General features: G+C 42.1%; 2 protein-coding genes across 2 annotated transcripts in view; one reads left to right on the forward strand and one right to left on the reverse strand.

Moving 5' to 3' along the window:
* Positions 1–22,868, reverse strand: part of LOC124805082 (nuclear cap-binding protein subunit 1) — a 174,774-nt gene extending 151,906 nt beyond the window's left edge. Inside the window, exons 1-2 of the mRNA XM_047265516.1 lie at positions 22,680–22,868; positions 15,003–15,091 (exon numbers count right to left, since the gene is read on the reverse strand). Coding sequence (XP_047121472.1) covers positions 15,003–15,091; positions 22,680–22,719 — 129 coding nt within the window. The 5' untranslated portion in view covers positions 22,720–22,868. The remainder of the gene's footprint in view (positions 1–15,002; positions 15,092–22,679) is intronic.
* Positions 22,869–22,936: 68 nt separating this feature from the next.
* Positions 22,937–26,746, forward strand: part of LOC124804984 (nonsense-mediated mRNA decay factor SMG5) — a 277,769-nt gene continuing 273,959 nt past the window's right edge. The window contains exon 1 of the mRNA XM_047265375.1: positions 22,937–23,154. Coding sequence (XP_047121331.1) covers positions 23,084–23,154 — 71 coding nt within the window. The 5' untranslated portion in view covers positions 22,937–23,083. The remainder of the gene's footprint in view (positions 23,155–26,746) is intronic.

The raw sequence follows: 26,746 nt of genomic DNA on the forward strand, positions 1-26,746 counted from the left end.
AAGGAAAAGCACCAAAGCGCAGCAGCCTCCTTGATTGTGCCGAGTTTATTACTGACAACAGTAGTGCACCAGATGTCACTCCACTTTTGGGCAAAGAGAGATTTGACATAGATCTGCACATCCGCAACTGGAGTCATGAAAGGGAAAGGAGGATGAGTATCAGCTTATCTAGCCAAACAGTCAGCCAGTTCATTCTCTGGGATACCCATATGACTTGGGACCCAGAAAAAGCCAACCGAGTAGGCCAACTGAGCAGGCACAGCCAAAGGAGAGGAGGTCATTAATACAAGAGACCAAAGGATGACGAGAGTAGCAGGCTGCTCCATGAGTCAGTACATATTAAAACACTGTGGAGGGAGGCCTGAGTAATAAAATGGAGGGCCCTGGTAACGGCTAGCTACTCTGCTGTAAACACACTACATGATTCCTGAAATAAATGGTGTTCGAAGTCAGAAGGAGACGTGAAAGCGTATCCTGCTTTGCCTGTCGTCTTAGAACTATCAGTTTAGAAGAAGACAGCACTCTGGAACTCTGCAAGGATGGAATGTACAAGACACCAAAACACAATAGGGGCGACAGAGACCTTAGGACCCTGGAATAGGTCAGTCCTAACCTGTTGTCTAGACATCACCCAAGAGGGAGTGTGAGAAGAAATACATGGGGCATATTTCAGTGAATGCAGATGGAGATCCTGACAGGGGGAAGTGAGACACATTCCAACTGGCAATATTACCCATGGGCAGTGATCAGGAGGGAGACGTCCCTCGCTTACAAAGAGGACAGAGAACACAGGATGGTCAGGGAATCTGTGAATAGGGATTGCGTAAGAAACCAGGAGATGGTTTCATCATATTTGTAGAGGGGGAATCCCCACTTCTATGAGGAGATTGTCAACAGGACTAGAGCGAAAAGTACACATAGCTAGACATACCCAACAATGGTCACCAGGATCAGGTATTTTCTAGTGGAAGGAGCCACTGAGCCATAAACCTGACAACCATAATCTAGTCTGGGCAAGACAAGAGGACGGTAAAGATGGAGAAGAGTGGCATGGCCTACACCCCAAGATGCATGAGCCAGGAGGCGGATAGCATTAAGCTTCAGGCAGCGAATATGGGGCAGCCACATAAACTTTTTTTTTTTTAAAAAAAGCCCAAGAAATGGGACTGTGCTGCATCATCTAGAACTGGTCACCTAAATAAAATTCTGGATCAGGTTGTACTATGAACTGACAACAAAAATGCATAACCCACATTTTGGACAGAGAGAAAATTGAAAATTGGAGGCCAAGGGAGACAGCCCAAGGCAGGGGTCTGTCGGACGGTGCCTTGGAGCCAGCACTCAGCAGATATTACTAAGTGGGAGCTGCATCAGATGCAAAAATCGTCAACATACAACACTGAGATACATGAAGAACAACAGAGGTTACAAGTTCATTGATGATTATGAGGAAAAGAGTATTGACACTTCATCCAGAACCCTCTGGGATACCATTGTCCTGAATCTGAGGGGTGCTGAGTGAAGTGCCAACTGGAACTTGGAAGGGCCGGTGGAATAAAAACTCGTGAATAAAAATCAGAAGGGGCCTGCAAAAGCCCCAGTCACAGAGGGTACCTAAAATGCGATGACGCCAAGCTGTGTCGTATGCCTTATGTAAGTCAAAGAAGAACCATGACAAGGTGCTGACCATTAGTAAAAGCCTGTCCGATTGTAGTTTCCAATCTGAGTAAATGGTCAGCTAGAGATTGTCCTTCCCAGAAGCCACATCAATATGGGACAAAAGGCCTCGAGATTCGAGTACCCTTCATGAATGGAAGATAACCATCCTCTCAATAAGTTTACAAAGTATGTTCATCAGGCTAATCGGGCGACAGCTGTCAAGAGACGTTGAGTTCTTCCCAGGCTTGTCTCACCACTGTGAGGGGAAGGTACCCATGAGCCAAATGTGACTGAAGACCTTGAGTAGATATTGCCTCTGTGTAATGTCCAAGAGTTCGATCATCTGGTTGTGGATGGAATCTCGGCCTGGAGCTGTGTCATATGAAGAATTCCCATTCAGTGAAAGGTTCATTATAGGGTTCAGCTTGGTGAGGGTTGAAAGAGAAGGGGGGTCTGTTCAACTCTGTGTTTCTGCCAGAGAAAGGTGGCAGGATAGGAAGAGGACATCGATGCTGTCACAAAGTGTGTTGTGAGGTGTTCTGCAAAGACCAAAGGATCAGTAGACAGAGTGCCTTGGACGATAAGCCCTGGACAGTTGACTGTCGCTGGCAGCCCAGAAGGTTACAGAGCTTGGACCAAACCTGCAATGGTGGGCCATACGTCCCCAGGGAGGAAACATAGTGCTCCCAGCATTCCTTTTTACTCCACTTAATAAGGTAACAGGCATTAGCATGAAGACACTTAAAAGCAAGAAGGGTGTCGTTTAAATCACTGCAGCGCCCGTCAGCAGTCCTGGACAGTGACTTCTATGTCCCTGGTCCAGCAAGGTACTGGTCGACAATGAGGGCGTCCTTTGGGTAGAGGGACAAGCAGTGCCAGCAGCATGAAGAATAATGGCACAGATGCCCTGCATGACCACATCAATGCAATTCGAGACAGAGGTTTCGAAGTGCACAGCAGATGTATATAAAGTCCAACTAACCATGCAGAATGCCCAATGTGGCGGCGGCAGGTGAATGACAGAATCACCAGAAAGTGGTCACTGTCACAAAGATCATCATGGGGTGACCAATGTAGGCAAGCCATGAGAGCAGGGGAGAAGATTGTGAGATTGATAGCAGTACAGGTGCAATGAGCTGCACTGAAGTGGGTAGGGGAAACGTAATTGAGGAGACACAAATCAAAGTCTGTAGTAAATTGGTCAAGTAGAAGACTCCTACCCAACAAAATGGCACGCCCCCACTGGGGGTGGTGTGCACTTAAGTCCCCAAGGAGGAGATACACGGGCAGGAGTTGCTGTATTAAGGTAGACAGTTCAACATAAAGAAGTGGGCGACCTGAAGGGAGGTAGACACTGCAAACAATGATTGCCAGAGTCATCTGCACTCTAAGCGCTATCACTTCCAGGTTGGAAGGAAGGGGGATCCAGTCACTAATGACTGCTGCGAACAAAAGTGCAGACCCTTCCAGATGCTACCCTGGGGCCAGCACAGTTCCAACAAAATGCCCAATAACATCAAACATTAGAGAGTGATCATCACGAAAGTGAGTTTCTTGAAGAGCAAGACAGAACGAAGAGTAAGAGGAAACAAGGTGTTGTATTTCCGGGAGGTGGTTATAATATCCATTGCAATTCCACTGGATTGTCATGTGGTGAGAGTCCAAGTGATACACAAAGAAGCCAAGGGAAGGTCACGTCACTTGGTCGGCAGTCTTCACTATCGAGGATGGAGTGACAACCATAAAAACTGGGTCTGATTTGGGATGACGTGGAGGGGACGAAGCCCTCCGGGAAGCCTCATCGTTTGACTTACACTGCTTCTTCTTCTTCTTTTCTCTAGGAGGGAGGGAGAAGGCATTGTTGTTGTTGTTGTTGTGGTCTTCAGTCCTGAGACTGGTTTGATGCAGCTCTCCATGCTACTGTATCCTGTGCAAGCTTCTTCATCTCCCAGTACCTACTGCAACCTACATCCTTCTTAATCTGTTTTCTGTATTCATCTCTTGGTCTCCCTCTACGATTTTTACCCTCCACGCTGCCCTCCAATACTAAATTGGTGATCCCTTGATGCCTCAGAACATGTCGTACCAACCGATCCCTTCTTCTAGTTACATTGTGCCACAAACTTCTCTTCTCCCCATTCCTATTCAGTACCTCCTCATTAGTTATATGATCTACCCATCTAATCTTCAGCATTCTTCTGTAGCACCAAATTTCAAAAGCTTCTATTCTCTTCTTGTCCGAACTAGTTATCGTCCATGTTTCACTTCCATACATGGCTACGCGCCATACAAATACTTTCAGAAACGACTTCCTGACACTTAAATCAATTCTCGATTTTAACAAATTTCTCTTCTTCAGAAACGCTTTCCTTGCCATTGTCAGTCTACATTTTATATCCTCTCTACTTCGACCATCATCAGTTATTTTGCTCCCCAAATAGCAAAACTCCTTTACTACTTTAAGTGTCTCATTTCGTAATCTAATTCCTTCAGCATCACCCGACTTAATTCGACTACATTCCATTATCCTCGTTTTGCTTTTGTTGATGTTCATCTTATATCCTCCTTTCATGACACTGTCCATTCCGTTCAACTGCTCTTCCAAGTCCTATGCTGTCTATGACAGAATTACAATGTCATTGGCAAACCTCAAAGTTTTTATTTCTTCTCCGTGGATTTTAATACCTACTCCGAATTTCTCTTTTGTTTCCTTCACTGCTTGCTCAATATACAGATTGAATAACATCGAGGACAGGCTACAACCCTGTCTCATTCCCTTCCCAACCACTGCTTCCCTTTCGTGCCCCTCGCCTTTTATAACTGCCATCTGGTTTCTGTACAAATTGTAAATAGCCTTTCGCTCCCTGTATTTTACCCCTGCCACCTTCAGAATTTGAAAGAGAGTATTCCAGTCAACATTGTCTAAAGCTTTCTCTAAGTCTACAAATGCTAGAAACGTAGGTTTGCCTTCCCTTAATCTAGCTTCTAAGATAAGTCATAGGGTCAGTATTGCCTCACGTGTTCCAACATTTCTACGAAATCCAAACTGATCTTCCCTGAGGTCAGCTTCTACCAGTTTTTCCATTCGTCTGTAGAGAATACGCGTTAGTATTTTGCATCCGTACCTTATTAAACTGATAGTTCGGTAATTTTCACAACTGTCAGCACCTGCTTTCTATGGGATCGGAATTATTATATTCTTCTTGAAGTCTGACGGTATTTCGCCTGTCTCATACATCTTACTCACCAGATGGTAGAGTTTTGTCAGGACTGGCTCTCCCAAGGCTGTCAGTAGTTCTAATGGAATGTTGTCTACTCCCGGGGCCTTGTTTCGACTCAGGTCTTTCAGTGCTCTCTCAAACTCTTTACGCAGTATCATATCTCCCATTTCATCTTCATCTACATCCTCTTCCATTTCCATAATATTGCCCTCAAGTACATCGCCCTTGTATAGGCCCTCTATATACTCCCTCCACCTTTCTGCTTTCCCTTCTTTGCTTAGAACTGGGTTTCCATCTGAGCTCTTGATATTCATACACGTGGTTCTCTGTTCTCCAAAGGTCTCTTTAATTTTCCAGTAGGCAGTATCTACCTTACCCCTAGTGAGATAAGCCTCTACATCCTTCCATTTGTCCTCTAGCCATCCCTGCTTAGCCATTTTGCACTTCGAGAAGGCATTATGAGTAAGGAAATAGGTGGTAACGATGTCAGGATGAGACAGAGAGAGAGTGGCTTTGGGGCCCTCACAGTGCGGGTCTCTGCTCCATACCGAGGGTGTAAACTTTTTGTCCTGAGAATGCTTGGAATGAGTGTTTCGAGATGGAGCCCCTTCCCTAGGAGCAGCCCGAGAAGAGAACTTTTTCCATTGTGAGGAAGAGGTACAGGAGGAGGAGGAGTGGTTCCTGGAGGGGAAGGAATGGGAGCTGCAGAGGGTGATGAACGGGAAGGGAGGGCTGGATGGGGATAAGGGTGAGGGGTGAGGAGAGGAAGGGATAGCTGAGGCAAAGGTAGGGGAGGGATTTACACAGTGAAGTCTGTCAAATTTCTTCCGGGCATCAATGTAGCTGAGATGGTCACGGGTCTTTCTTTCCTGAATTCTTTTTTCCTTCATCTACACTGGACACTGGTGAGTGGGGAGAACGGAGAGCAGAGCAGTTTACACAGTTAGACAGTGGGGTGCAAGGGCTCCCCATACATAGAAATGAAGGGGGTGGCCACAGTCAGCACAGATGGGAGTGGCATCGCATCGCGAGGACATGTTTGAGGCAATGGAAGCAACGCTTGGGAGGTGACATATACGGTTTCACATTGCATCTGTACACCATTACCTTGACCTTCTCAGCCAGGGTATGATCCTAAAATGCCACGATGACAATGCCAGTGTCCACGCAATGGTCATTAGGGCCTTTCTGGGCACACTGGATGAAATGAACGCCATGCCATTCCACATTAGCCAAAAGTTCATCATCAAACACACATCCTGTGTCATACTGCGTGTCTTGCGGGGAGCGATAGCGACGAGGTTGTCTCCTAAATGGTTGCAGGCAAAGAGGGAGGCTGGCTGACTGGCAGAAGTTGTCTTTATAAGGAGAGAGCCAGATCTAATCTTGCTTAATTACTCAACTTCAACTAACTTGTTCTCAGTATGTTCTGCACAGAAAAGGGGTTTGGTGGCGGCAAAAGTCTCCCTATCAGTCCTAGTACAGACTAGGAACAATGTAAAGGGGTTTGCCCAAGCTGGCTTGTCTGGCCCTCCTCTCATGGTGTATCCAAGGAGGGCAAGGCTGGAAAGGCAGAAACAGGAACTGAGACAGAACTATGTCAAGGAAGAGATGCGGCTGCAGCAGAGCGATCAGAGAGTTTAACACATTTCATGTGCCAAACATCAGCCTTGGTACCACCCACCACGAACAGGGGCTCACCTTGTGGGCACCACCCAGCCACAGCCATGGCCGCCTGGCAGGACAGTCGTTGCTGGGAGTTCCGATGTCCCAAAAAGACGGGCAACCACTACTGGGCTTGCACAAGGCATTCACAGCACAGGTACCAGCAGTGTGATCACTGTGGTATCAGAGGGCTCAGCCAGATCATGGGCTGGCTACCAAGCTGGTGACATAGCAAAGAAGCAAAAGGGCTTTAGTGGGGAAGGGGGAAAAGGGAGAGGGAAGGGAAGGGGCGGGGCGGGGGTGAGGGCAAGGGAGAGGGAGAGGAGGAGGGGGAGGGAGAGGAACCCATGCCAAAGGCGCTAGGAAGGGAGTTCTTCCCCATCTGACTCACTCTACAGATTTCAAATTTGGAGATGGGGGTCAAACCCCTGAGGCAGACCAAAAAGGAAAACCCAAAAGAGGTGGAAAAGCAACCAACCAAAACTGCAAGATGAAGCAAAGTCATGAGGACAGCCAGGTCGACATAAAGATCACCACCAAGACGAGGAAAGGAAGGAGCAAAGGGAAAGGAAGAAGGACAGGGAAGGAGAAGGAAGGGTATGGGAGAGCAGCCCGAAAACGAATAAAGGCTGTAATGCTCAGGGATCTGTGCGTCCCACGCACGTACCCACAAAAGAGCTGTTGGCCTTCTGGGGAGACAAATTTTGAGATCTCAAGGGTAAGTAAACAAATAAGTTGTCAAAAAATGTAAGGACTTGCGTATTTCTAAACATGTGAGCAAGAATCTTAACTACTAACATCAACATGTTTTGCACTGAACTGTTTTCTGATGGAGAAAGCAAGCCCAATGGTATGTATGTTTTATTAAGACCACTAATGTTATTTTATTTCAATAAAACGAACACATTTGGTGACAAAAATTCGTATTTCACTGTAGTCGCAAGACAGATTTAAAATATCTTCACTGACTTCAGAAAAAAAGCAGGCTTGTTGAAAGAAGTGTGTAAGGCAAAGAAGAGTTGTACACACTAACACTGTAAGTGGCTGCCAATAAAATGTTTGTTTTACTATGTTTGTTATTGTCGGTTATTGCCCAATGTGTTATGTGTTTTTTTTCCGGGTATTGTGTGGTTTTTCTTTCACGAAATACTTGAGTACATAGCGTACAAACTGCCAGTGACTGCCACAATTTTCTTCCTCTTACCATCAATACTTTATATATTAGAAACTACTTTTGAAGTGCCAAAATGTACTAGAGTACATAAAATGTCTATAAAATTCCACACTGTACAATGCTCTTGCAGTGAGACAGTTGCAGTTCCTGAAATCCATTGCTCATAGCCTCTGGCCTGCTGAGGAGTACCGCAGTCCTGAGTCCACGGATAAACCATGAAAATCTGCCACACTACGCCCCACACATTATGCCAGCCTGGCCTGCAGGCGAATCAGTGAGACTACATCCGATGGGCAGGGCCTGCATGTTGGTTGGAAATGATGAGCACCAGACTGGCAGGCACAATCTGTTAGAGATAGCCTTAGAAATGGCCAGTGGTTTTGGCCTGTCATGGAAGTCGACTGGTATGGCCAGCTGTTTACATGTCATAGACACCACATTGACAAAATGAGAGTGCGGCGATGAAACCATGCAACAGATAACTTGCACGAATACTATGAAAATCAATACTAATGAGGATAGGTAACAACTCACCATAAATATGATCACTGAGATGCAGACAGGCGCGCACACACACACACACACACACACACACACACACACGCACACACAAAAATCACACTCTCACAACTAAATTTTTGGCCACTGCCTTTGTCAGAAGTCAAGAGCACACACACATTCACATAATCATTCAGGCACAACTCAAGTCTCTGGCTGTTGCGTCAACAGTCACTGAGAATCAGATCCAAACAAATCACTCCTTATGCCTACCTGCCTCTCGTCGGCACCTGCTAGGCTAACAGCAAGATGTGGTGGCAGCACTGACTGCAAGATGAGGGGAGTGGTAGAAAGGGAAGAATCAGTAAGAATGAGGAGTAGGGAAGCGGCTCATTTACTCAGCTGCGCCCAGCCAGCGACGATGTATAACATCTCAGTAAACAAACCATTTCATCTATTGAGACGAAAATGAGAATTTTTCCAGTGTTTTTCTTTTTTTTCCTCAAATTTCCCTGATATTTCCTGATTTCCCTGACACGTCTGAAATTCCCTGATTTCCAGAACTTGTAGCAACCCTGTAAATACACCAGGTGCTGTTAATGAACTGGTCATACTAGTGACAAAATTTGGTATCACAGAGAGCATACACACAACCCCATTATATCCAAGCTTCAAAAATACGAGAGGTGATCTGTGACCTCCAATTCCTGGATTTCATGTTTCTTTAGTAGATTAGGACACTTCGGGGAGTGGGGAGGGTGGTTGTTACAACATCTGACACAGACAGGTGGTAGTACACATGATGAATTTTCACGAAGTGGCCTGCTACAGTCTCCATAATTAGTGTTGAATGTGTACTGGGAAGGCATACACACAAAGCGCTAGCATCCATCAGGGGTGGGAAATCCAGTTTCACATTGCAGCAGTAATGTGATTTTGACCTTCTCTAAAGCAGATACCCTAAGAGAAGAGAATCAATGCGTAGGTGTCTAGTTTGCTATGTAGCAGGTCTCAACATACATGATGTAAAAAGTAGATATCTGCCTCTCTAAGTGTTCACAATGTATCCCTTGCTGCCTGGTAGGTTTTTATGATTAAAACATATGAAGTTGATCCTTCGTCTCTCCAAGCTACAGTGAAGTTCTTCATCCACCTGCAGCATTAAGTCTCAGTGCAAAATTAATCCCTGCACCATGTTGTGGTTCTTATGGGGTCTGACAGTAACGGGTACATTACTAGTTGCCGGGGGAAGGGTACGATTTGCTGTCTTAATTAAGATGGAACGTGTGGCACAAAATTTATGAACTGTTGCGGTAAAAGCTGTGGGTATGTTTTATATTGTTTGAGTATGCATTGAACACCATTTCAGATTGTCATCTGTTACCTCACACATCTCTTCTTGATGAGTTACTGTCCAGCTGCTTAGTTTCTGGTGGTCCGGATCCTCCATCTCACCATTGTGTTCGAACATCCAACATGTCTGGACTTCATTCCGTCTTGCAGTGAAAGCTAAATGAAAGATCAGAACTTCTACTTCGAACTACGAAATGATTTAGAATGAACTCTTGTTACAACTCCTCCATATTTCAAAGTTCATTACTTCTCTTTAACATATATTATAGCAGTTCACACAAGCTGTATCAATGACAACAGATGCCGGTTTTAAAGGTTCTACACACAGACACTGGAATATTGAAAGATAATTCGTCTTGATGATGACATTGTCTTTGCCAGTGGCTGCATATTCCCAGCAGCACACGACACCTTCAACCGGAGGAATCACGGAGCAAATAGGCGTGCCCAACAGGCAGATGCTGCAGGTTCACAGCCAACATATCTCAACCCTCCTGAAGCATCTGAACAAAAATAAAGCAGTGTGGACAGTCTCTAATTCCACCTTACACTATTTCTACCTGTATCCTCTTTCATGGTAATTTTTTGCTGAGACGATTCTTCATAGTGGATTAGTATACTTGCTAAAACCTCCTGATACATTACTCCCTAATTCACTACAGAATAAGAGTTCTCTATTTTTTTTTAATATTCTCCACAAAGAAAATTGGTTCAGTAGAGAGAAAGATCTTTCCATCTGTTCAGATGAAAACTAGGAATGGACAGATATGCCTGTATGTCGACTGGTTTTGTTTTCCTCACAGTTCCTTGGGTTTTAATGATCAGTGCTGAACTGCAGCCAGTCTCAAAAGACTACTGGGGACTCAAGCCATAGTCATTTCACGATGCCAAAAATCTGCCATGATGCACACTCCAAACCTCCAGATGAGAGAAGGCCAACGAGCTTGTTGGCCACTGCCAGGAGTCCTGGAGCTCCCAAATGAACAGGCACCTACTCCTCAGCTTGCACACAGAACAGCTCGGCCATCAGTAGTGCAATCCATGTGTGGTCCGGGGGCTAATACCATATGGGTACTGGCGATACCCCACACAGACTGGCTACCAAGCTGTGTACTGAATGATCCTCCCTGCATGTCTGTAAAATATTCTGAAAGGTGGAGGTCAACTTCAGATGTGGGGACCAAACACAAGTTAACTGAACTATATGGTGTAAAATAAAGGAAACAAAATTGGGCAAACCAGAATCAACAGTCTGTGACCCAGCTAGGTTGTAAGCAAGTAATTTGCTCTACAGAATAAGTATGAGAAAAGAGATAGTCAGAGTGTCGAATTTTAACACAGGAACAGAAGAACTGAACTGAAATGATGTGCTTGTACACTGTTACTCGCTGGGAGACTCATCTGGGGCAGTTGAACCGCCAAGTGAAAGCTCTTCTCTATGACACCACTTTGGTGATTTGTGCACTGATGAAAAGATTTGAAATGATTAGGACAACACAAACACCCAGTCCCGAGCTAAGAAAGTCTTCCACCCAGCGAGGAATCAAACATGGGACACTGTGATCTGAGAAAGTGATGCTAACAACCAGACTATGAGTGTGGACAAAGCAAGTAGTATTGCAATGGCTTGGGGTCCTATGCTCGTCATGCACAAACTCACAAAAAAGTTGTCTTATATGGCAGACTTCTGAAGCAGGCAGATCTCTATATGATCTATTGAGTCAGAGTGTAATTTTTAGTCCTCATATAACAATTTAATCCCACAGGAATTTTCTACAATACAAACTATATTACAGGAATGTGTTTATTTATCTGTATTTTCTTTTAGTCTGTTATGTACATACAAGAACAGACCAAATGTTGCACATGATTTGGCATGAATCAAAATGTAATATTTTAACATAATTTTAACATGTGTTAGTACAAGTAAGCATTAAAGTGTTTAAGATAAACAAAACATCAACATAAAGTATTTGTATAAAAAATAATAAAATGTCTGCTTGTGTCTGTATATGTGCGGATGGATATGTGTGTGTGTGTGTGTGTGTGTGTGTGTGTGTGTGTGTGTGTGTGTGTGTGTGTGTGCGTGCGCGCGTGCGAGCGTATACCTGTCCTTTTTTCCCCTTAAGGCAAGTCTTTCCGCTCCCGAGATTGGAATGACTCCTTACCCTCTCCCTTAAAACCCACATCCTTTCGCCTTTCCCTCTCCTTCCCTCTTTCCTGATGAAGCAACTGCGGGTTGCGAAAGCTTGAATTTTGTGTGTGTGTTTGTGTTTGTCTGTGTGTCTATCAACATACCAACGCTTTCGTTTAATAAGTTACATCATCTTTGTTTTTAGATATATTTTTCCCACATGGAATGTTTCCCTCTATTATATTCAAATAATAATAAAACATCTATATACTAACTTTTGGACATCTGGCTCACAAATATAAGTACATCTGGAATCCAGAAGGCACATGCTACTGGTCTACCTTACTACACTGCATAGCTACATCACAACATACAGAAGGCACATATTACTGGTCTACTTTACTACATGCATTGCAACATCAAAGCTTTTGTAATTTATGATCATGGACTGCACTACTGTATAACATTACACAGCACTACACTACAGCAGTTGGTTTCTCATTTGTTTGGATATTTAGTCCTGGCACGCTGAGACACAACTCAGGATTCTCAGGGGTCGTACTACTGTGCCACCTGAGGTGTAAGAGATGGCTGTCATGATATCAGAAAATACTTCCTAGTCCTTCCCAAGGCTCATCTCCTCACTGCCCCCACAAGGTTGCTGTCGTTTGACGATCTGCCAAGGAGTGTATTGTTGCCATGATGTATGGCCTCTTCTTGTTTGTCTCTAGCTCATGTACTTTTGCAGTTCACAACCTGATATTTGGTTATCAGGAAGTTCAGCATATGCCACAGTTCCTCATTGCTTATTATGTTACAGATGTATTACAAAAGAGATTCCTACGTTGGTCTGTAACATCTTGTGTAATGGCACACTTCCAGACAATGTGATCCGGTGTGCTGATTGCTCCAAAAAAAAAGGGGGCGGGGTTCCAATGGCTCTGAGCACTATGGGACTTAACATCTGAGGTCATCAGTCCCCTAGTACTTAGAACTACTTAAACCTAACTAACCTAAGGACATCATACACATCCATGCCCGAGGCAGGATTCAAACCTGCGACCGTAGCGGTCACACGGTTCCAGACTGAAGCGCCTAGAACCGCTCGGCCACTCCGGCCTGCTCCACATTCACAGGTGTCTGTCGTGCTTTCTCACATTTTCAGTAAGTAGCTGAGATATAGGCCATGTCGCAACAGGTAGTGTAGCGCTCCCTTGGTTGGAAGGAATTATGACATTCTGGATCTTTCTTTTATGCTAGGAAAGAAATATTTCCTTATTTGATGTGGTGTTTGGGCTCGGTATCTCCCCCGCTCATCACACCCACCCTTTTTGTGCCAATATTGTGCACCTCTCTTTCTTATGGCTACATCCAGAGGTAAGAAGGCCAATATCACTAGCAGTGCCTCAGCTGGTGTTGTTTTATACACGTCTGTCAGGCACAGTACACTTTTCTTTACTAGCTGGAGAGTTTGTGCTGTCCGTACCTTTCTGGTTCTATGAGCCCAAATACTTAACCTGTAACCCACAACAGTGATTACAGTTGCACTGTGGTACATTCTTCTTCAACCTGGGAGCAACTGAAAGCTTCTTTGGACAATTGTTGCTACTTTGTTCAGGATTTTAATGCCTCTCTGGTGAATGATTTCTACACGTATATGATAGTTTCACTTTTTGTTGATATTTATACCAAGGTACCTATATTCTTCTTATGTTTTCACAGGTTGGTCATTTATTCTGACTGTAGGGTTTCACAACCTTGAAAATGCCCTTTTAGTAGCAGACAATCTGTTCTGATATTGTTAACTTGTTTTCAACTCACCAATTACTTAGTCTTTTGAGTACTTTCCTACTATTTTCCTCTAACTTAGCCATTGCGTTAGCAGATACTGTAATTAGCAGATCATCTGTGCAGACAATGCAGGCTCTAGTGTTTGTTATATTATGAAGCTGTTTCGGTAATGGCTCTATGTCAACATACCACAAGCAGAAACCTGCAAGCAGCCGATGGTGATATTTTTCACAATTATCTTTCCGCAACATTCAAATTGCAACTGCCGGTCTGTTGTTACAGAGACAGGTACTTCAGTTTTTAAATCACAAAGTGTGAGTGGGCAAATGTGGTACAATACAGATTTTGCTGCTCCCCAAAGAAACAAGTCTGCTGCAGTAAAGTCCGGGGAGTAAGGATCCATAGGATATTCGAGATGACACGTTTCACACATGCGCACACACACACACACACACACACACACACACACACACACACACACACACACACACACACACACACACACACAAAAGAAACAACCTCTTCCAAAAGGCTCATAGTGTTATTAGTTGCGTAGTAGATCATTTGCTTCAGTCTTTTGAACTATAAATTATCAAACACCTCAACAACATCCATCCTCATCTGCATAACATACTTGTTCTATTAAGCGATAACACAATATGCGTTGTGTGAGTTATTGCACCCCTGGTGAATTTCTCTTTCCTGAAACCACACTGTCGGGAGCTCATGTCTATTATCTGTCTGTGACACCTCAGGCAATGAGTTACAAGCTTTTCCTGTACTTTATCTACACATTAACTAAACAAATTGGCCTGTAAGATTTCAGTTCTCTGGAATGTATATATTCTGAACACTAGAGTTGTGGCCAAAACAAACAAAGAGAAACTGTTAATTTCCGTAGTGTTACCAAGCAACAATATCTGCGGCCAATTAACTGAACACAAAATATGTGGAAAATACTTAAGAACATAGTAAATCTTTCAAAAAATTAACTTGCAGTTATGAATTATCTTCAGTGAAGAAATGTAGTAGGATGGTAAATTACAGTATCCCACAATATCAGTAGCTCACATTCACTTCTAAATATTTTGATGAAGTAATACATCCAATGTAATTTATGGTTATCATATTCACAAAAAGATTCCAAAGTAATTTACAATGTCAAGATGTGAAACTTGTAAATCATAGCTAATAATTAGAATAGGGCTGAAAAAATATATTTAGCAAATATAGAAAAATGAACAAGGTGAAGGTAACAAATAAGAATTACACAAAAGACAATAAATTTGAAACTTTCTGAACTAGTGGTTCTGCCAAGAGGAACTTATGGTTAGGTGTAAGAATACTTAAAAAATGTGTTAAAAATAGGTTACATGTTTTCACTTTGAATACACTGTTGTTAGTTCTTGAAACTGTTAAGTTATAAACCTCAAGATCTATGATCTTATATAATTTTGTACACATGTTAATAATGCTCAAATTGTTCAAAATGCTGTAAAATATTTACCTTTTCTCCCACTCTGAGAATAAGTGACTCAAGGCGATCTTCAATTTCCTGGTTTTCAGAAACACGGCGCCTTTTTCTGTAAGCGCGATCTGGAAAATTTACAAATTAAAGCCTTAGAAAGAATTATACAGCTGACATGAAGAAGAAGAAGGAATGGTATGATAATGCTTCTGGGTCAAAGTAAGAAAAAAAGAAAGAAAGAATTCTTTTTTCTTGGTTTTCTGCAGTCCTTCAAAGTTCTCATATAAGTTAGAAATGAATTTTATGTTATACATTCATACACATTGCGAGGTGGCAGCCTATTTCAGGCCTTTCTCCTCACATTTTATCATATTTGCATACTGAATTTGCGTGGGAGACTATCCTGCTTTCCGATTCAGTTTTATCTGTCGACTTTCCACCTGCATTATGCGTTGTCTACATGAGTGGCTAGGGAGTAGCGTGTAGCAATGTAAGTAGCCCACCCCTCTAACAAATCATTCTTGTAGTAGTTTTTTCCATTAATGCGTCTGGTCTTGACCAGGGGAATTCCTTTTTGCTGAGGCATAAACAACTTTTGCACATCCTTGAAGGGCTGCTGTGCATTTAGAGTGCAGGGTCTCACAGTACTGGGTCACAGGGACAGTTGAACAAGCCTTTGCAGGGATTATCCTCCTGGCTAAGTTCCTGCGAACAATGAGTGGTAGAACGGAAGAATGGTGTCCCCAATAGTAGAACAGGAAACCACTGGTGGAAGAGGCGAGAATTCTGCCTTGTTAGTAAACTTCGAGTAGAGTTCTCAGCTGTCCACTTGCCATTATGCTGCTGTGCGTGGTCTCCCGACACATTTCCTCATGCAACACATATAGCCACTCATGTGTCTGCAAATTTTCAAACTCTCCCCTCCCTGTGGGAACAGTGTGCAAAGCCCAACAAAATTTCCAGAATTTCTGGAAAAGAAGTCTGGACATGGAAACAGGCAACATTCATCTCCCATTTTCAAATACATGTCTCTCATAGGTGGATACATTTTAACTTGATGGTTGGAGCTAGGCAACGGACTTCCAGATCCCTGATTGGAAGGGCATTTAAGACGTTAATGGGATTGGAAAGATTGTGCAGGGTTCCTTTCTGAAGTCTGAAGGAAGACTACCAAATATTGAGAGGCATTTGGAGTCGTATTCAGATTTGTATGGGTGTTATCTTGACTTTGGTCCTCTGCAATGTATTCAAAGTTTCTTTTTGCACTTAGGCACATATGTGGTTGGTAATCAGGATGATGACGATGATGATGAGATCTGCAATTCGCAGTCTCATCACATCAGCTCAGCCCAGCAACAGTTAACAGTGGCTGCAGTTGCGTACATCCTGAATTGCTGGCAACCACCTCAATGGCAGTCAAGGTAAGATTGTATTTGCAACACACACTCCTGACTTTAGAAATCATGAGATATTAATGGAGAGTTCATTTCTAGTTTCTGTTTTTTAGTCTTCCTAACATGATCCTCGCGATTCATGCACTGGTAAGCAGGTTTTTCTGCAAACTAATTCTTACTTCAAAGGTGATTTTTCTCCTAACCACTCATGTTTCATTTTGTTATTGAGTTAATGTAATGGAGTTCACCTGCTCAGTGATGTTTCTTTCCTATTCTTCCTCAAATGATCTATTCAAAGTCATACTTTTTTTTGTAATTATAAAGTCTGCAATCACAGTTGAAAGCATAATTTATGTCCTTTATGTGGCTGGGAACCGTCTCAACTATAATTGTCCAGCATCATGCTAATCGCAACCCTAACATCCATTCATCTTCTTATAATTGTTTTAATTTAATTACGTAAATTCATTCTCAAAGTGTTTTATGATGTTGACCTTTACGTGTACTGAATAATTTTTACACACTGTCTAAATAGAAATTATTTTGACAGATCTAACCCTATCATTCAGCAACCAATAATGTAAATTATTCAATTGAAGCACCCACTATGACCAACAGGCAAGGTCCCTGACAAGTTTTCCGATGTGTGGTTTTTCGAGTAGTCTATTGGCTTCAGCATCAGTCTAGTCTGCACGCGTACACACACACACACACACACACACACACACACACACACACACAGACACACACAGAGTGCACCTGATGAGGAAGAGGTCATGCTCACAGCACACCCAGCTTCTGACAATATGAGTTAAGGGCAACTAACTGTGTAACTTGCACAGAATTCTTGCATAGGTTGTACTTTTTTAAATTTATTTTTGAATTGTGGACTTTAATAAAAAAATGAATACAACCCATTATTGGTATAGATGAACATGGAAGCCAGATATCATACAAATCTACATCTACATATGCATTTTATAAACCACTGTACAGTGCACAGTGGATGTACAATTACTTGATATTCCCTTTCTTGTAACCTTCGCAAATGGAGTGAGGGCAACATATTCGCTTGTATGTCTTTGTAGTCAAATGCTTTTTGGAAATCAAGAAACACTGCATCTACAAGGTTGCCTTGATCCAAAGACTTCAGTAAGTCTTCAGTAAGTGCGAGTACGGTTTCACATGATTGATGTTTTCAGAATCCATGCTGGTTGGCACTGAGGTGGTCATTCTGCTCAAGATACCTCAGGAATATGGTCCAAGATTCTACAACAAACTGATGTCAAGCATATTAGATGGCACAAGAGTGCGAGCTGTGCCTTTTACCAGAAACTTGATACGATTTTTTGTTCATGAGATCTACAATAGATTATAGTTAGTAACTCAGGTGCAAATTCAGTAAAGAATCTGACAGGGATTCCATCGGGGCCTGCAGCTTTGTTCAATTTTAATGATTTCAGCTGTTTCTCAACACCAATAACTCGAATACTTATTTCGTTCATTTTTCCAGTGGAATAAGGATTCAGTTGGGGCAATTCTCCTGGGTTTTCCTTTGTAAAGGAACATTTGAAAACGGAGTTAAGCATTTCATTTTTTCCTCTGCTATCATCAATTTAAGTTCCAGTCTCATTCGCTATGGACTGACACTTATTTTGGCGGCACTATCAGCCTTTACATATGACCAAAATTTCTTTGGATTTTGTGAAATGTCATTTGACAATATTCCGCTGAAGCAGTCACTGAAGGCATTATGCATTACTCTCTTGACAGCCAAACTTGTTTCATCTAGCATCTCTGTATCTACAGCCCTACACTTTTTGTTTTACACCTACTATGCAGTAATATCTGTTTCTTTAAAAGTTTCTTTTACAGTAGCCTTATAACATGGAGGTTCCCGCCCATTATGAACTGTTTTACTGGGTATGTATCTATCCAATGTATGGCCAATTATTCTTCTGAACTTGAGCCAGAGTTCCTCCACATGCTCCTGACCTGTGCCGAGAGTTTCAAATTCCTCATTGAAATAGGACACTATCGATTTTTTTAATTTAGTTTACTGAACATATATATATCTTTCTGCTTGTTTTAGTGGACTGGAAACACAATGCCAAAATCAGCATGCAATGGAGGAGCTGCCAACACTGTAACTGCACTTTAGCCCACATATAGCATCTTTCATCTCTGGCGATGTTTGTTAATGTGAAAAATGGAAAGATGCTCCGTGGTTTGGAATCCATGTTAAACTGAATGTTCTTTTATAACTGGCTGGGCAAGTCAGTTCAAAGGGCTTTCCAAATTCCTCCTCAGTTTCCTTTACTGCTTGCTGAATATACGGACTGAAAAACAATGGAGAAAGATTACAACCCTGTTTCATTACCTTCTCACTTACTGCTCTGTCTTTAGTTTCTGGTAACTGTCATCTGGTTTCTGTTCATTATGTAAATAACCTTTTGCTACCTGTGTTGTACCCCTGCTATCTTCAGAATTTCAAGGAGTGTATACCTGTAAACAATGTCTAAAGTTTTTCCTAAATTCCCTTAGGCTACAAATGTAGGTTTGCCTTTCATCAAACGATCTTCTAAGATACATCACCGAGTCATAATGATCTTTTTCCTTCAGAACTCAAACTGGTCTTCCCTGGGGCTGGCATCTAACAGTTTTTTCCAAGATGCTGTAAATAATTTGTGTTATTTTTCTACAATGATTTAGTAAACTGATGCTTAGTGGTGTGCGTAACAAGAGGCGGTTGCTGTATGCATTCTGTGCAGAGAGAGAGAGAGAGAGAGAGAGAGAGAGAGAGAGAGAGAGAGAGAGAGAAGGGAGAAAGGTTTGCGGTATTGTCAGCGAGCTTTTTTGTCTCTGTCCTGCACCTCACACTCCAGCGAAACTCTATTTCTGCTTCAGATTCTACCTAACAGAATTTATATGCCTGGAAAACTCTCTCTGCTGATTCTCAGAGTAATACTTGTGTTTGCTTCATGCCATCCATTACAAACAGTTTAGTATCAAGTAACAGCACCATACCTAAATTAACAAGAAAATCAACACCAAATATTCTACACAAATCTTGGAGTGCACACTACGAGCTGCTGTAGCGGAACAACACTATTAGCTGGAATGTCACGTGGTACTTGCTCCTTGCCACTGCACACTGTCCACAACCTGCCACAGACCATATCACTGTAACATCTGTCATCACCTGCCTTCTTTGGAACTGGAATGTTGACATTCTTCTTCAACAGAGAACACTGTCAGCAAAATGGTAGCATTTCAATTAAGAGGAACAACAATCATGCATGCATCAGAAATATGTAATAATTATTTTCTACATGTGATTTTCCCAGTTCTTCCAGAAGTTAAATGGGTCTAAGTATTTCTGAGTGAATAACTGCACTTAAATAGAAGGCATTAGTGACAGAATGAGTAGCAATAATTAGACGTGCTACTGTCTAGAGTAGTCTTGCTGTATTTCAGCAGACTTTCTACTCAATTCCCTCTACAGTCATGTCTGACAGAGGGCAGAAGGGTGTTCACTTTATGATACAATCATCCCAAGTATTTACGGTTGGATCTTTTTATGTTCTATTTTAGCACCTCACTGACCGTCACAGTGTAAGTGTAGAGATTCATATGATGTGTCCTGTCACTTTTCAACAGTTTCTTTCATGATGAAAACTCCGGCTGCTAATGCCCAAAATGTATACTTGCGATAGAAAATGTATTTTGCTGCAAGAATTGATGACAGGTTGGGGGGGGGGGGGCAGGGGGAGGGGGGCAGGGGGAGGGGTGGGGGCAGACATGGGCAGGGGTGTTGCGTTTCTCAGTTCACAGTTTAGTATGACTTGTGCAGCAACCCTCAACTTCTCTTATGACCTCTTCATTCGACAAACTGCATTAGCACAAAAATTGGTACATAACTGGTTTGAATGGTCAAGATCATTGATGAATTCTTCTCGGGTTACCAACTGAGTGGTGGCATCGTCTTGTCGCAACGCGTCAATGAGTTTCGTACCCATCATATTCTGGCCAGAAGATGATACATATGAAACTCATTGAAATGTTGCGACAAGATGACGCCACCACTCGGCTGATAACCTGAGAAGAGTTCATCAGTGGAATACGCCAAGAAAGACTAAAATCGCATAGGTCAAGATCATGTTTCATTTTGTCAAAAAGGGTCCTAATTCTGTTGAAGTGGTAGAAAATGCATTCGACATGATGTTTTTTTTATTATGGGACTGATCCTTGGAGTAACAGTTTCCAGAAGCAGAAGTTACTCATAATTATTACCAGCCTCATGGTTGAAGTCCCAAGCCCAATTGTGAAGTGTGGAGAATACGTAGCTTGGAGCAACATTTGATGTCTAAACTTGTTTTTACATTTAAATTTACAATTTAATTAATGCCAGGAGTAGCAAATAAAATACCTGATAAATAAGTACAGCAATAATTCACTTTCAATAATACTCAGTCATGTCATTCCCACTTTCGAGTGGGATAGCTTATATCTCTGTGCCATTTATTTTCCTTATGCAACTGTATTTATAGGATGAGGAGAATCACCACTGATCCTAAAGTGGAACCAAATATTTCAGTGCACTTTCATGGACGTCATGGTACCAAGATGTTAATACGTTCAAGGATTGATAAACATACAAGAACACTGGAGAAGATGGTTGACTTTCTAATTCTGTGTGCTGTGAAGAAAAATCTATAAACAGATTTGGGGAGTTGCCGCGCGGGATTAGCCGAGCGGTCTAAGGCGCTGCAGTCATGGATTGTGCGGCTGGTCCTGGCGGAGGTTCGAGTCCTCCCTCGGGCATGGGTGTGTATGTTTGTCCTTAGGATAATTTAGGTTAAGTAGTGCGTAAGCTTAGGGACTGATGACCTTAGCAGTTAAGTCCCATAAGATTTCACACCCATTTGTGAACATTTGGGGAGTTGCATTTCACAACCCAACAACAGATGTCACACATGCATCTACATAACATTTGTCATATGAAATGCAGAACTGCCACATTCAACTTCGCGAATACTGAACTGGATGTTCTCAATGACTTCAATGTATCATGCATGTGCATTATAGTAATGTCAGCGAATGTAAAGTCAAATATGTTGTTAATTTGTCATGTTTAATGCTGATTCCACTGAATTTACAAATACATTTGAAAAATACATACAATATGGCGAAAGGAGGCAAGATTAGGGTTTAACAACCTGTTGGCATCGAGATCATTCAAGATGGAGCACAAGATTAGAAAGTTTCCAGGATGGGGAAAGAATTCAGCCTTGCCCCTTCAAACAAACCATCCTAGCATTTGCCTGGAGCAATTTAGGGAAATCACTGAAAACCTAAATCTGGATAGCCAGAAGTGGATTTGAACCATCATCCTTCCAAATGCAAGTTGCTCGGTACAATTTGAGACAGAGGTTGGCTGTTGAAAGCTGATAACAAGATACGTCTATGTTATTTGAAATGACATTTTGCTATAGCCAAGTCACTCATCAATACTTTTCTTCTAAATGTTTCAAAGTGACTGATACATTGTCATTACATTAGCTGTATTCCAAGGATCCCATGGAGAGTGATGTCTCAGATGGACGAAAAAGTGCAGCACAGTGAACTGGCTACACTATCACACCAGTGCTAATTCTATATACAATATAAACTAAAACATGAAATTTAAGGGTCTCTGTAAATATGTTCTTCAATGGAACAGGGAGAGTTGTCCAATGTAAAATTCTCTGATGCAGTCTTAACATCAACCAAATTATCTACATCATTTTTAATATGCTCTAGTAGATTCTGAGCACATATGAAGCCATGTATCTTGGTTCCTTTCTGAAATATAACGGTGATGTGTTTTCAGGGAATACTTCTCAAAACATTCAGTATGTAAATTATTCAACTCTTCAAACAAAGCAACTCTTTCTTGAAAAAGAAGTTCAAGGTAAAAAATCAGTTTTCACCGGGCAATTACTTGTCTAAAACACACGCATCCACAGATAGTTGGGCAATTTCGAAATGTAAGTATATCCCTGAGAACCATTTGCTGTAAAGTGGCGGGACTAGTTTCTCAGTAAGTTAACGCAGATTTAAAATTAATTCCCGAAAATACAACTACCGATACATGGTCAAATAAACTTAAACTCTAGTAAGTTTTTAAATCTTATCCATCTAAAACAATGAAGGTTTGGTATCATGCCACGGCAACCAACAAATTGGTTCTTGTGAGGCTATAACCACTTCAGTGATCATTGCGTGCTACATTCTACACTGAAACCGAAAAGGTTTCCCTAATCGTTACGGTAAAACTCACCATATCCATCGTCATCATCATGAACTCTTCTTCTGCTCATCTTGCTTCAATAAATCAGGGTGCTGCTAGATCCAATAATTAAACTGTGTTACTAGTGACTATTAAACATAAACACATCCCATGATTGTCACCACAACACGACGAATTCATAGATGAAGGAACTACCGCGTGTACACAACTTCACAGAGTTCTACAAACTCAGCCACACACATGAGCATTAATATCTTTGAAAACAGAAGATGGGGATCTTTCGTTATCTCTGACGCAACAGCTTCTGTAAGCATGTTGTGGTGTGTGGAGGCACTTAGAAAATGGGATCATGAAACAGATAATTTGTACCCCATTTACTGTGGGAAATGAGAGAAATTCGTCGAAACTCCTGAGAGTAAAAATGAGTTGACACTATGAAGAAGTCTTACAACGCTGGTTCGGATGTGAAGAACGAAAGCGCTGATGTTATAAAACGTCTTTACAGGTAAGATGTTATATTGTTGTAAGTAGGCATAAACTAATACAATTATTTGACAGTGTCATTTTGTGATTCCCTGGGATACCATTTGCCCATATTTGTGTGACAACTGCTATGAGGGCTACGCACAATATTGATTATTGAAGATCCTTGTGACCTTGGAATAAATGTTTGTCAATGCAGTGTTGTACTGTTGTCGACCGAATGTTTACACTAGTGACATCACATGTTTGTAAATATCAGTAACACAAATCAGTGTTAAGCTGTAGTTATTCTGTTTCATGGAAAAATATGTACGATAGATTTATTCAAGCGGCAAAGTTAACAGTAGTTGGGAGAATGCTGACAAGACTGTTGCTTAGTGGTCAGACGAGTTGGAAGAATGCTGACAAGACTCTTGCTCAGTGGTCAGACGCTAGACTTTTCAGTCATGTGTTAGTCTGTTTCTTGCACAGCACCGGTGATTGCCTGTTTTTTACTCTCTCTACGGATAGTTGCTGTTTGACTGCGAAAAACGTAGGAGATTTTTTTTTAAACCTGAATTGTGAGCATTAAGATAATACTTTATTTACACACATCTATTCGAAAGTATGAGTGCTTTGGTAACACAGTGTTCAGTTTTCAGACTTCTCAATTGTCTCAGTAAGATTAACACATGATACATTGAATAATCTCGGGAGTTTCTCAACAGCTGCAGTATTTCCTTCAGAATAGGCCTACTGAGGCTGGACACACTGACTGTGGATCTCGTGGCGAGTCTGTATTCTTGACAGCTACACCCTGATGTGAAAGGAACTTATATATATTAGTTTCATGGCCAATATTTCACCTTTTATCAAGTAAATGTGGGAAATATTTCATGCTGCTATTGTGGAGAAATGTTTTTGCTGCAGGTAGTAGTTAAATAAATTCTGGCCATTCACAAGTTCACCAGCATCAAATTTGGACTGCAAGTGTGCCCTTTTGAGAGGTTTGATCCTTATGCAGGGTCAAACGTTTTGAAGATAGGTTGATAACAACGCTAGTAGTCTTTGGGTGGAGATACAGAGAAGTCTGTTTTCCTTGCAGTGGGAGTATTTTATCACAGCCCACCCAACTGGCCACAACCAGCTTAAAGCACTAACACCTTCATTTAACACTTCCTGCATCCCTCCAATTCAAAGAGGTCACTGCACTTGTGCTCTTTCCCCTCCACTCAGGTTGTTGTGATAACTTTCCATAATTCCTCGCCTCATATCTGGCATGAGCTTCCTTCACCCACATTGTTTCACACTGAATTCAACATCAAGCCAAGGGCCAAGTTTCATCATGAACAGTCACTGTGGTTGTTCTGTCACTATTTGTGGTTAAATTTGAGTTTATTATATGTATTTGTATGCTCTTGACATGGTTTATATGCTATTTTGTAAATACTGCTTTGTCTGTCTGGATGAATTCAATTAAATAAAAAGTGAGTCTTGCAACTTCGGGTGTATCTATTTCGAATCCCTTAAAGTGTGTTGAATGATTGTAATGCAACACTTATTGTTGGATCTGGCACACCACGCAAATTATCTAAGCTTCTATGATGCAAGATGTTCTCTCTGACCTGTTGGGTAAATCACCACCCTGAGGGAGGAGGACAAGGACATACCTCTCCTACAGGGACTTCTGTATTGTGGCAGAACTTAAATGGATACCAGTCGTATTTGAAAGAATTGCAGCTCCTGGCTGAGGAGAGACCATTCTGCATCTGTTTACAAGAAACTCATTTTAAAGTTACTGACACACCTGAGTTATGTGTCTTTCATTGCTACAGGAAGGACGGTATTACTGGAGACGGGGCTAGTGGTGGGGTGGCTGTTTTTGTTGATGGCAGATGGCATTCTTCTCCTGTCACTCTTACACTGATTATGTTGAAATGGAAGTTCTTAAACCATTTAAGGTCATAGTATGTTCTTTATATCTTCCATTTCCTGATCAATTGCATGCGGATGAACTGACCGAGCTTTTCTGGGCACTTCCATGGTCATTCCTCTTCATGGATGACCTAATGCACACAATGAGCTGTAGGGCTCGTCTACCACTTGCTTCAGAAGTCGAATCGTTGAGTACCTCATTCATTATATGCCGTTTGAACTCTGGTCAGATGACACACTTTCCTACAGTTACTGAGTCATCTTCAGCCATTGATATTTGTTTTTGCTCCTCAACTATTGCAGAGTTAGTTCAGTGCAAAGTGGCCACAGATTTGCATTCCAGTGACCACTGTCTGGTGTGGATCCACCTTCTGACTAGGACGTTGGTCGACAGGAGACCAAAAAGGTGGATGCTTCAAAGGACAAATTGGCTGTTGTCTTTGAACAATAGGAGTGTGCCCAGGAGATGGTGGACCATATCACCTCGCTGTAATTCAGCAAGGTGCCACTGATCCATTCCACAGTCTGACAACCACTACAGATGAAGACCTGCCACTTGGTGGAGTGAAGAACATTGCTCGGCAGCCAGAGCCGTGTGCGCAGATTTGCAGAAATTCAAACACCATCCAACTACAGAAAATCTTGGTGCCTTCAGCTCTGTGAAAACACTAACGAGGCAAGTGGTAAATGAATAGAAGAGCAACTCATGGAAAGATTTCATGATGTCCATTACTGAAATTGGTCCACTGCAACTGCATGAGTTTTGGCCCCAGTAAGGGGTATTTCAGGCCTTGTTGAGAAATTGAGTCTTGCTGAAAGTGCCTAAAGACATAGCTCAGGTTTTCGTTGAACACTTTTTTTTACCCTTGCTGGGTCATCCGGACAAACCCCTGAGTTTAAAATGTTCAGTAGGACTATGGAGATGAAGTGGTTCTACTTCTTCTCATGTAATGAGGTCTACACTCTTCCATTGCCCATGTGCAAATTGGAATCAGTTCTGTCTGCAGGCATAGACACTGCTTCAGAACTGGATCAGATTCTTTATGCTCCATCATCTGTGCCCTGGAGCCAAAGATAAGCTCCCATCTTGTTTAAATTCTATCTGGTTTGGTGAACATTACCCCATTGCTTGGAAGAAAGCAATGTTAATTCCCTTACAGAAACCAGGCAGGGATCATGCCAGCCCTGTGCAGTCTGTACCAACTGTGTGGATAAGACTTTAGACCACATGGTCTGCCACTGCCTAGTCTGGCTCCTCATATCTTGGTGTCACCTGTGGGGTTCTCAATATTGCTTTAGTTGCTACTGTTCCACCCTTGGCAACTCAATTCTGCTGGAGATGGCGATACAGGTGTCATTATGCTGCAACCATTTAGTCAGTGTAGTTTTAGATCTTGAAAAAGCATACACCACTTCGGGATATAAAATCTTCACTTGAAGATACAACATCCTTCACCAACTTAATGAGGGAGACTATGTGGGTGTCTGCTGTTTCGTACTCAATTCTTCCTCGAGAATATGCAGGTTCACTATCCCATTGGTGATTGTGTGTGTGACAACTTAGTTCACGAGAATGGGGTCCCTCAAGACAGTGTACTCATTGTCATACTGTTTGCGCTCACTATCAATGCCATATCCTCTGCAGTCAGAGGCCCATTTAAAGGTTGTCTGTTTGTGGATGACTTCGTAATTTTCTATTC

Source organism: Schistocerca piceifrons, chromosome 7 (genome assembly GCF_021461385.2).
Source record: "Schistocerca piceifrons isolate TAMUIC-IGC-003096 chromosome 7, iqSchPice1.1, whole genome shotgun sequence".
Taxonomy (NCBI): Eukaryota; Metazoa; Arthropoda; class Insecta; order Orthoptera; family Acrididae; genus Schistocerca; species Schistocerca piceifrons.